The 12533-nt window shown below is 42.9% G+C and overlaps 1 protein-coding gene across 2 annotated transcripts in view; it reads right to left on the minus strand.

Moving 5' to 3' along the window:
• Positions 1-12533, minus strand: part of LOC121545951 (phosphatase and actin regulator 3-like) — a 61249-nt gene that overhangs the window by 9237 nt on the left and 39479 nt on the right. Inside the window, exons 3-7 of one of the 2 annotated variants that reach the window (XM_041856894.2) lie at positions 11124-11288; positions 10043-10273; positions 8461-8680; positions 7617-7858; positions 7108-7261 (exon numbers count right to left, since the gene is read on the minus strand). In XM_041856894.2, the coding sequence (XP_041712828.1) occupies positions 7108-7261; positions 7617-7858; positions 8461-8680; positions 10043-10273; positions 11124-11288 (1012 nt within the window). Of the gene's footprint in view, positions 1-7107; positions 7262-7598; positions 7859-8460; positions 8681-10042; positions 10274-11123; positions 11289-12533 lie in introns of both variants that reach the window. The other variant, XM_041856893.2, reaches the window with a different exon arrangement.

A 12533-nucleotide genomic window follows, 5' to 3' on the forward strand; every position in this document is an offset into this window, starting at 1 on the left:
CAATCAGGCCTTTATGGTAGAGTGGCCAGACGGAAGCCACTCCTCAGTAAAAGGCACATGACAGTCCGCTTGGAGTTTGCCAAAAGGCACCTAATGGACTCTCAGACAATGAGAAACAAGATTCTCTGGTCTGTTGAAACCAAGCTTGAACTCTTTGGCCTGAATGCCAAGCGTCACGTCTGGAGGAAACCTGACACCATCCCTACGGTGAAGCATGGTGGTGGCAGCATCATGCTGTGGGGATGTTTTTCAGCAGCAGGGACTGGGAGACTAGTCAGGATCGAGGGAAAGATGAACGGAGCAAAGTACAGAGAGATCCTTTAAGAAAGCCTGCTCCAGAGCGTTCAGGACCTCAGACTGTGGCAAAGGTTCACCTTCCAACAGGACAACGACCCTAAGCACACAGCCAAGACAACGCAGGAGTGGCTTCGGGACAAGTCTCTGAATATCCTTTAGTGGCCCAGCCAGAGCCCGGACTTGAACCTGATCGAACATCTTTGGAAAGACCTGAAAATAGCTGTGCAGCGACGCTCCTCATCCAACCTGACAGAGCTTGAGAGGATCTGCAGAGAAGAATGGGAGAAACTCCCCAAATACAGATGTGCCAAACTTGTAGCGTCATACCCAAGAAGACTTGAGGCTGTAATCGCTGCAAAAGGTGCTTCAACAAAGTATTGAGTAAAGGGTCTGAATACTTACGTAAATGTGATATTTCAGTTTTTTATTTCTAATACATTTGCAAACATTTTGAAGGTTGATGAGGGGAAAAAACAATTTAATCCATTTTAGAATAAGGCTGTAACGTGACAAAATGTGGAAAAGGTAAAGGGGTCTGAATACTTTGCGAATACACTGTACGTACTAGTGGCACCACGTAAAGAAGGACTAAGCAGCTCATGACCTCAACAAAATGTCTACACTGGTGTGGGACTCTGAACTTTTACCATTTACAGTGGACCTTTTCATATGTGGTCTCTGTTTTGTCTGGAGGTAACCGTGGCTAGAGGATGGGAGCACAAATTGCAGTATAGTAGGATAATCCCAAACCGATCCCTACCTGCACCTTCCCCTTACCTTTAATGGTCTGGATAGGTAGGAGCAATGTAGTGGTGGAGCTTTCACCACATTGCTTCCACCATACAGATCTGCAAACCTCACAGGGGACCACTGGGGAAGATATAGCAAACTATTTGGGACCGGCTACTTGGGTTGTGCCTTATGCTCCTGTAAATTATCTTCCACAGTGCTCCCCCAGGACCTTTAAGTCTTGGTCCTGGAGGCCCACTGTGTGTGCAGGTTTTAGTTTCAACCAAACAATCCCATCATAACCAGGCTTAATTCAACGGTCAAAACTAAGACATTTAGGGGGAGAAATGTTCAGTGGTCCCCCTGAATTATGTTCAGCAGTTCATCTCAATCGCAAATGGCAGTGCACGTGACCATTGAGCAGTGAGCAAAATAACTATAATATTTCAAATAGACAGGAAGGCATATTATTCAAAGGCAGTTCCAAATACAACTTGCAATTGCATTGTGTGCATCGAATACATCCATTTAAATGAGCAATTATAACGTTTTATGGTAGTTTTTGCACAGATCGGTGGTCTTTTGTTTGACCAGCCTACAATGGCGCTCTCAATGTGACCTTCTCTCCAGACAGCTCCACATCTCACTCCCATGCTTGAGGAACCCCCTGTCTTGCCACTGCCTGGAGTCTGACTGTTAAATCGCTTTCTTGAAGATGTGTAGCACTCGACTGAGTTATGTAACATGATAGTGTACCCCTAGCTTCACAAATTGGTGATAAGAAACACAGCAGTTATAGTACTTAAATGCCTTCCTATTCTGTCCTTCTACCGAACTGCTAATAAGAAACCATACAGTACGAGAACATTCTCTAAATGCTTTTGTTTAGTGAAGCACGATGTTCTATTAATATTCTCGAAGTCTTGTGTCCACATCCATAGTGTCCCGCAGGCCTGTAGTGTTACTGGAAGTTCGAATTCTAATAACTCCCTGGGAGGGAACATCTTCTAATCTAATATGCAAAAAAAAATGTGTGTGTATGGGTGGTCCCGGGGATCGAACCCACTACCTTGGCGTTACAAGCGCCGTGCTCTACCAGCTGAGCTACAGAGTGGGTGGCACATAGAGTAAAGAAAAACAGTACACAAACAAAAAGGAGGCAATAGAAAACAGGAAATTAAGGATTCCTGATTTCTTATCTCTCCAGTAACATTCTTGAAATCAAAAATAATTTTTGCTCTTGAGAAGGAATCTGGGTATTTTACCACCATAGTGTACCACGTTCTAAGCGTATAACTCAGGTCCACAAATGAACAACATTTCGAGTTTGCAGGATCTTACTCCAATTGGTGATGAAACCACTCAGAGCAATTACTCATCTCTCTCCCTCAACTAGGGATTGGTTTGGTCAAGACCTTGATTAGTTCAATCAGCTGGTTTAGTACCGGGCCGCTGTAAAATCCCTCCAACACAATACAGCGACTGATCCAGGATCAGGATTGGCCGAGTCCAAGCATCGATTCCAAAGAATGTACAAAACAATGCCAGATTAACCGACGGACGCAAATCAAGGATATAATCCTCCGAGATCAGATTGTCTTTCTCACCTCCGCTCTAAACCCCCCACTGTTCAACATTACATAACCACTACCATTAAGCTTACAGTTTCATCCCCTCCTATCACTCACTGTTCACTGTTCAGACTCTCCTCTCATGGACATTCATAGGTGAAAAATCTATCGATGTGCCCTTGAGCAAGGCACCTAACCCTATTCAAATCAAATACTATTGGTCGCATACACATATTTAGCAGATGTTATTGCGGGTGTAGCGATATGTTTGTGTTCCTAGCTCCAACAGTGCAGTAATATCTAACAAGACACACAAATCTAAAAGTACAAGAATGGAATTAAGAAATACATAATATTAGGACGAGCAATGTTGGAGTCCGGAGTATAAATACAATCTATACAGTACCAGTCAAAAGTTTGGACACACCTACTCATTCAAGGGTTTTTCTTTATTTTTACTATGTTCTACATTGTAGAGTAATAGTGAAGACATCAAAACTATGAAATAACATATATGGAATCATGTAGTAAAGAAAAAAGTATTTTATATTTGAGATTCTTCAAAGTAGCCACCCTTTGCCTTGATGACAGCTTTGCACACTCTTGGCATTCTCTCAAACAGATTCATGAGGTAGTCACCTGGAATGCATTTCAATTAACAGGTGTGCCTTGTTAAAAGTTAATTTGTGGAATTTATTTTCTTCTTAATGTGTTTGAGCCAATCAGTTGTGTTGTGACAAGGTAGGGTGGGGTATACATAAGATAGCCCTATTTGGTAAAACACCAAGTCCATATTATGGCAAGAACAGCTCAAATAAGCAAAGAGAAACAGTCTATCATTACTTTAAGACATGAAGGTCAGTCTATACGGAACATTTCAAGAACTTCGAAAGTTTCTTCAAGTGCAGTCGCAAAAACCATCAAGCGCAATGATGAAACTGGCTCTCATGAGGACCGCGACAGGAATGGAAGACCCAGTTAACTCTGCTGCAGAGGATAAGTTCATTAGAGTTACCAGCCACAGAAATTGCAGCCCAAATAAATGCTTCACAAAGTTCAAGTAACAGACACATCTCAACATCAACTGTTCAGAGGGGACTGTGTGAATCAGGCCTTCATGGTTGAATTGCTGCAAAGAAACCACTACTAAAGGACACCAATAATAAGAAGAGACCTGCTTGACGCATTATCAAGTGCTACTCAAATTGTGAATGAGAGACTGACGAAGTGTGTACAGCCTGCGCAAAAAAACTAAGCAGAGCTCATGCCCTTCAAGCAACTTTTTTCAAATCATCATTAGAGTTGCATCATGCAGCCTTACAATGTATTAAAAATCAAAACATATAGCCCAACGTTTGTAGAACAACTAAAGTTACATTAATAACTCTAAATGAATCATATAGGAGTACCTATTTCTTTGTTAAATGCTCAACACAGAATAGCCGCATGTGCGCGCTACCTCAAATCGTTTGGAGAAAATATCCTTTCTATTTTATTCAGCTTTGTTCAATTGTATTCTTCATACTATAAATAATATAAAATAATGCCATGGAATTCTAAGCAAATCGTGTCTGCTAAATTAACTAGTGTAGCCCACAGCCATCTGGCATAGCCAGATCAGGACCTAACATAAGGATAACTCAGAGTATGCTATTCTGTTCTTCTGAAATAGACTACATTTTCTTCCTATCATGCTTCTTTAGACCTGTCTAAAATAAATAATGGGTTTATTGTGAAGGTGTAGGCTATATTACATGGATTTATTAGACTTTTTAAAATGTACAGTGGGGGAAAAAAGTATTTGATCCCCTGCTGATTTTGTACGTTTGCCCACTGACAAAGAAATGATCAGTCTATTATTTTAATGGTAGGTTTACTTGAACAGTGAGAGACAGAAAAAACGAAATCCAGAAAAACGCATGTAAAAAATGTTTTTTAATTGATTTGCATTTGAATGAGGGAAATAAGTATTTGACCCTCTCTCAATCAGAAAGATTTCTGGCTCCCAGGTGTCTTTTATACAAGTAACGAGCTGAGATTAGGAGCACTCCCTTTAAGAGTGCGCTCCTAATCTCAGCTTGTTACCTGTATAAAAAACACCTGTCCACAGAAGCAATCAATCAATCAGATTCCAAACTCTCCACCATGGCCAAGACCAAAGAGCTCTCCAAGGATGTCAGGGACAAGATTGTAGACCTACACAAGGCTGGAATGGGCTACAAGACCACTACCAAGCAGCTTGGTGAGAAGGTGACAACAGTTGGTGCGATTATTCGCAAATGGAAGAAACACAAAAGACCTGTTAATCTCCCTTGGCCTGGGGCTCCATGCAAGATCTCACCTTGTGGAGTTGCAATGATCATTAGAACGGTGAGGAATCAGCCCAGAACTACACAGGAGGATCTTGTCAATGATCTCAAGGCAGCTGGGACCATAATCACCAAGAAAACAATTGGTAACACACTACGCCGTGAAGGACAGGTCCCCCTGCTCAAGAAAGCACATATATAGGGCCGTCTGAAGTTTGCCAATGAACATCTGAATGATTCAGAGGAGAACTGGCCTCAAAACCTTAAAGATCTGCAAAGAGGAGTGGAACAAAATCCCTCCTGAGATGTGTGCAAACCTGGTGGCCAACTACAAGAAACGTCTGACCTCTGTGATTGCCAACAAGGGTTTTTCCACCAAGTACTAAGTCATGTTTTGCAGAGGGGTCAAATACTTATTTCTCTCATTAAAATGCAAATCAATTTATAACATTTTTGACATGCGTTTTTCTGGATTTTTTTGTTGTTATTCTTTCTCTCACTGTTCAAATAAACCTACCATTACAATTATAGACTGATCAGGTCTTTGTCAGTGGGCAAACGTACAAAATCAGCAGGGGATCAAATACTTTTTTCCCTCACTGTAGATGTTCGAAAGGTCAGCATTAGTGGCTTGTAGGATATGTGTGGAAGCCAGGAGATGCTAAATGTGTTTATGTTAATTAACGGTCAACTACCGTGAGACCAACAGTTATTTGCGTGACAATCACCGGCTGACGAAATTTCGTGACCGCCACAGCCCTTTGCAGCAGTCTCTAAGGTGCATGGTAGAATAACCGGGTGGTAGATGGCTAGTGACAGTGACTAAGTTCAGGGCAGGGTACTGGGTGGAGGCTGGCTAGTGATGGCTATTTAACAGTCTGATGTCCTTGAGATAGAAGTTGCTTTTCAGTCTCTCGGTCCCAGCTTTGATGCACCTGTATTGACCTCGCCTTCTAGATGATAGCGGGGTGAACAGGCAGTGGCTCGGGTGGTTGATGTCCTTGATGATCTTTTTGGCCTTCCTGTGACATTGGGTGCTGTAGATGTCTGGGCCGGCAGCCTTGCGACAGTTAACACGCTTAAATGTCTTACTCACGTCGGCCACGGAGAACGAGAGCACACAGTCCTCGGGAGCGGCACACATCGGTGGCACTGTGTTATCCTCAAAGCGGGCGAAGAAGGTGTTTAGCTTATCCGGGAGCAAGACATCGGTTTCTGCGACGTGGCTGGTTTTCCCTTTGTAATCCGTGATTGTCTGGAGTCCCTGCCACATATGTCTCGTGTCTGAGCCGCTGAATTGCGACTCCACTTTGTCTCTGTACTGACATTTTGCCTGTTTGATTGCCTTGCGGAGGGCATAACTGGACATTTTGCCTGTTTGATTGCCTTGCGGAGGGCATAACTGGACTGTTTGTATTCGACCATATTCCCAGTCACCTTGCCGTGGTTAAATGCGGTGGTTTGCGCTTTAAGTTTTGCACGAATACTACCATCTATTCACGGTTTTTGGTTTGGGAAGGTTTTAATCGTCACAGTGGGAACATCATCCCCTATACACTTCCTTATGAAGTCGGTCACCGTGTCAGTGTATACGTCAATGTTTTTCTCAGAGGCAACCCGGAACATGTCCCAGTCTGTGTAGGTCGCTTAGGATAAGAGTGTCTGCTAAATGACTCAAATGTAAATGTATTTACTGTATTTATATTGACATTCATAGGCAATCAATATCAATGGTGTAGTCTTATGTCCCGAAAGAGCCTTCAGGTTAATTTCTTCCTTCCAGACCTGGGTTCAAGTGCTATTTTAAATCATTTCAAATACTTTATTTGTGCTTACTAGTAGAATAGTTCCAGAACTGCAAACCCTTCCCATCTGGCAGGTATTTGAAAGATTTCAAATAGTATTTGAACCCAGCTATGCTTCCATACATTCTAGGGTATGAAAGATGTTGAAAAGGAAGAGGTGTCATTGCAGTAGGCCAACAGGATGTGATCTAGATGGGCTTTTTCTCAATTGGCCTTTTCGCCATTCCTTGCTCCTTGCTTCCTTCCCAACCATATTGGAGAAGAAGCTCCAAGGTCCCTTCCCTTGCACCTTCTTCTCCAATGCCTTTTGAGAAAAAGGGGTGACGAGACGATGCAAGGTATTATGTAAAGATTAAATGAGAAAGGAGTGGGTGAGGAGTGAAGATGACTACTTACTTGGCGAGTTTCATCTCGATCTGCTGGCGTATATCCTGACGCTCCTGTTCGGTCCGTGCCGGGAAGATATTCCGGTCTTCCAGCTCCTCCTTGCTGGGTCGATTCCGAAGCTTCACTGTCAACAGCTCCTTCCTTAGCCTGCTCGGTAGTGTACCTGCACACACACACACAAAGGACTTCAGCGATCACGTCGAAGGACAGAAACCTAACCTAAAATGTTCACATGCAAGTAAAACCTTCTTGTAAATCACGTGGACATCTCAAGTTTAGGAGAGTCCATAATGCCCCCCAAAAACAAAACAAGTTTTTTAAATGTGTCGTCTTAAAACTGCCCTGTCTGCCATTTGTGTCTGTCTGTTTTTCCCCCAAAGTTTAGCCCAAATGAAAGTCTATTCTTGAGTTGTTATATATCGCTTGGGAATTTGTTTAACAAGGGGGATATCATTAATCTATGTTGTTCGTTTGGTGGATTTCATTGTATGCAATCTTTCCTTTAAGAAAGGACACACCGGAGATGACAGAGTCGTTCCAGTCGTCCTGATCGTGGGGGAGGCCCGAGCTGTCGGAGAAGCACTGGTCCAGCCGCACGTTCTCCTTGTTCTCCTCTGCCTCCTTCTTCCTCTCTGCTTGGTGGAGCCAGTCGACAATGCCGCCACCCACCGCCGACTGATTCTCCGAGCTTGAGGAGCGAGAGATCCGCCCGTCAGAGCGCCGCCATGGGGGCGAACCCGGCTCAGCAGGCCCATGCACACTGAGGGGACACGGGAGGGAAGAGAGAGCATGGGGGTTAACAGGACAGGAGGGGGTTAATGGATGGGTGAGCAAGGCAGTGCAGGTTAGTATGGGAGGTAGCATTGGGTCAATTTGAAAGGGAACATAGAGGTAGGCGTTAACATGGATGGGTGAGCATGTGGTGAAGATACCATAGTGAAAATGCAACATGGCGGATATAAGCTGATCGACTGTAACATCACTGAAAGGGATCATGTTGAGGTTAGATGTGGGGTTGAACATTAAATAACACTTTACTCAACACCAGTAGGTATTGTAAGACATGAGAATGTCTGGCCGCATGTGTGACCGTGTTTATAATGTCTTATCATCGTCTCATAATGAGCCTGACTAAATACCAGCCATTTTGAGTCAGTGGAACTGTTGATACAGAGAGACCTAACATATTATAATACGATTTATTGTAAGACATTATAAAGGCTCATATATGCTTATAACATGTTATAAAGCATTCTACCCACAGGCCTTAAGTGTTAGCAAACATTAGAGACAACATGAACTCCTGATCACATCATTGGTGAGATTATATGGCTGTTTGCAGTGAATGGGTGTGCTGCTCACCTTTCCTGTCGGTTCGCCTTAGAGGCAAAGGCTCGTTGCAGTTCCTCCATGATACAGCTAGGGGGCATTGGAGGATGCATAATATTGGTGAGGTGAGGAGACCCTGCGGGGTTGGAGAGGGGCCCTCGCAGGGCCACCATGGGGACCAGGCTCTCGGGAGCCCTGGGAGGCTCCTTAGGCAGGAAAGAGTTGGCCAAGTGTGAGGACACAGGGGATGGGTCTGAGAGGCAGAGAAAGACAAAGGTCAGGTATCTACTTTACTTTGTTTTTGTTTATGCATACATGTGTATAGATGACCATACGCACAATATAGTAACTGATAACAATGATGTATAGATGATGTAATGTATTACAGTTGACTCCAAATGAAATATTGTACTTTGTTTGCCTATGACAGCATAGTGTCTCAAAACTATTTGAGTGGTCGACAATGGGTACGTTTACATGCACAGGAATAATTCGATATGGCAGTAGGCAGATTTTGCAATAGTCATGTAAACACCTTACTCGGCTTATCTTAATTGGCGTAAAGTCAGAAACGAAGTAAGCAATCTTTCAAATTGTTAGGACATGTAAACACCTTAATCGGCATTCCAGCGGTGTATTTGATCTGTGTATGTGCTAGCACCAGCCGAGCGAGCTTCCCTCCTTTAGCGCGAGTGAAGTGAGTTCGGAACAACTGAATATATGCATCTTAGAAGTCGTTTTCACATACAAACTTTATATGTCCGAATCAAAATATGGTCGCTGTTGTAGAACATTTCTTTTGATTAGTGATTTTCTGCATTTATCAGCGTGCCATCAGGTAGCCTGATTTCAGATGTATGCATGTAAACAGGATTATTAGGGAATTCGGTCTTCTTGCAAAGCATGTCAACGTTTTAATTGAACTATTATATTAATCTGACTATCCACAATAATCGCATTATTGTGTGCATGTAACAATGCTCAATGTGAATTTTAAAAACTCTAACTCTAGTGGTGTGGGTGGTCCACATCGCCATCCTCTTCATGCACAGATGTGTGATCCTTTGGTGTGTTGTGTACAGTATATGTAGCAGATGTCAGCTAGTTAGCTGTGTGTGCTAGTAGTACCCATCATGCCGTGACAAAGTAGTGTTACCCTTGGCCAAACAAAGCTATTGGTAAGGTAAATGTGCCCTTGAGCAAGGCACTTAACCCTAATTGCTCCTGTAAGTCGCTCTGGATAAGAGCGTCTGCTAAATGACTAAAATGTAAATGTAAATGTAATGGTAGGAAGGAAGCATGCTAGCTTTTGTTGTTTTGTGTCATTGTTGATCGAATCCTGGCCGGCCGTACAAGGATGGTCTCCGTCACATACTTGTACATGTGGGGTACACACTGCCCTTGTCTGAGAGTGCAGTGCAGTACATGATGGTCCCTTCCTATTAGTACACTCCACCAGGGTCAATTCCATTTCAATTCAATCGATTCCAATTATTCTCAATGCTTTTCAATGAGGAAAAATTGGAATCGGAATGTCAGTTTACAACCTGAATGGACTGAGTTCAATTCGAATTGACGCCTACCCTGGTACACTCCACTCCACTAGCCTACTCACCCTCGCCACTGCTCAGCTGTGGCATCACCGGTTTGGCCGCTACTGGAGGTGGCGTGGTTCCCCGAGGTATTTCCTCTTCTCGGGTCTCCTCCGTCTCCTCCGTCTCCTCTACGCCCTCCTGGACCTCCCCGGAGGCATTGGCACCAGGCTGCGCCTCCTCTTCTCCCTCCTCTTCTTCTGTGTTCTGACTGCTCTCCTCCTCTGGCTCACAATCCTCTGGAGGCTCAGCCGCTGAAAGACATTTGTTTAATTAATTAAGTTGAATCAAAGTTGAATCAGGTACCATCAGGACACCATTCACAGTGAGATAGTTGTTGTCAGTGAATGAACGATGCTATTATAAATACCATTCTGGTTGTTTTTACATTTTCTTCATTGCCCCCTAGTGGCTCATGTGAGTATCATGTGGCTAAACATAACCTCCTTTGAATAATATGTACAGTAGAAGTACATGAATATGAAAATGGTGATCTCTCCATATCATACATCATGTATCTTGAGTTTTGCCTATGGTAAATACTGTCAAAACATGATAAATAATTGTTCACAATTATAAACAAAAAATTAAATAGTGGTTAGAAGATATATATATATTCCCTTTGACATGCCTATTAACGATTATCAAAGATACACACTAAGGATTCAGTCGAATTCCATGGCTCTCTGTAAGTTTGATTACTCTGAAATGCGTCCACAACTGGCAAAAGCAATACGGTTGATGGTAGACTTCATCATATTGCTCTCGGCTATCCTATCCTGTGTCAAATAATGAATCTTCTTCGACAGGAGGACAAAGTAGAAAAGGTGAAATTCAGTACTTTCGGCTCATGTTCATAATTTGATCTCGAATCCAGAATGCTGGAGTATAGAGCCCCCCAAAAAATGTAGCTTCACTGTCCAAATACTGAGGACTGTAGCTCCACCTTGCCCTATGACAGGCTAGGACGTGGAAGTTTCATCATATACAGTATACCAATCAAATCCTCTCAGATCTCCATAAATGCATAATAAACGGTAGGATCTAGGCGCCGATTTGGGATTGGGCCTTAGCTTTCTTTGTAGGGTTGTTGGGCCGTCCTACCTGGCGGGGGGAGTTCCTCCTCTGGGCCCAGGTACTCCACACTGCTGACCGTGAGAGTGGCGCTGAGCGACCCCCCAAAACTCCCCAACATGCCTGTCCCGTCTGAGGAGCCCTGCAAGGGGGAGCCAGGCTCAGGAGAGATACACCCACTGGACAACGCCACATCTGCAGAGAGACAACATACAGGGTTTGTCTGCAGTATTCTACAAGTGTTACCCTCTATGTTACGCTCATGGTCTCCATAGCGTGACTACATTACATTATTTCCATATTGGGTCATTCCATTTGTTGTCATTCACCTTTTGACCGCACCCCTTTAGATTTGAACAACATTTTCCATACACATTTGCACGTGGTAGAAATTGTCAGAAAGTGACATTCTGGACCCGAATGCAAAAACATTCAGGAGATAGAGGTGCTCAAAGTTGACCCACCATACCATGATACATCCATGTCTTCATCAATTCATCTCAGAGCATTTTGTATTATTCTGTACATTCTGAGACACTCCATTTAGTATGATATGTTACGAATTACAATTCGTATTATATGTTCCGAATTAGCAAAACATACACTATGCTCCAAATTTGCCAAAATGATTTGTTACGAACGGCTAACATTAGCTAGGCTAGGGGTTAGGGTTACGTTTAGGAGTTAGGTTAAAGGGTTAGGGTTAGCTAAAAGGATTAAGGTTAGGGGAAGGGTTAGCTTAAATGGTTAATGTTAGGGAAGGGTTAGCTAACATGCTAAGTAGTTGCAAAGTAGCTAAAATGCTAAAGTTGTCCGTGATGAGATTCAAACTTGCAGCTTTTGGGTTGCTAGACGTTCGCGTTATATACCCACCCATTTTTGTTTCTGTATATGTTGTAGCTTAGACCCTAATTTACATCACCTGAGGTGTTTGTGTTGTGCCTGCAATCGGTTGAGACTTAGCATACTCTTGAATAGAGGGTTGGAGTCATGTTTTAGCTGATAAATGTGCTAAAATGGGAATACAATTAACATTACAACTTTCAAATTGTACCACAAAGATGGTTGGAAGTCCACACATCAGAGAATGTTGACTTGAATGGGAATATCATTTGTTTTAAATTATACTGTCAATCTTCCATAGGAAACCTATTGAAATCATAGAAATATAGATAATAGAATATACATTTGCATTTAAGTTGACATTTGACGGTGGGTAGCCATCTTTGTTGTAGTAATTGGTGGTTAAAATTTCAATTCGATTTCAATGTCAATGGTGTACCAGCTAAATTGTAGTGGCCTGAAGGGATAGGTCCATTCTATTAATTATATTTCTATGACTGAAATGACACGCACCCTGTATACATGGGAAAGCAGCTGTGTCTCAACCGATTACTGGCACAACACAAACACCTCAGGTGATGTAAATTAGTGTCCAAG

This window comes from Coregonus clupeaformis, chromosome 30 (genome assembly GCF_020615455.1).
Source record: "Coregonus clupeaformis isolate EN_2021a chromosome 30, ASM2061545v1, whole genome shotgun sequence".
NCBI classification, from domain to species: Eukaryota; Metazoa; Chordata; class Actinopteri; order Salmoniformes; family Salmonidae; genus Coregonus; species Coregonus clupeaformis.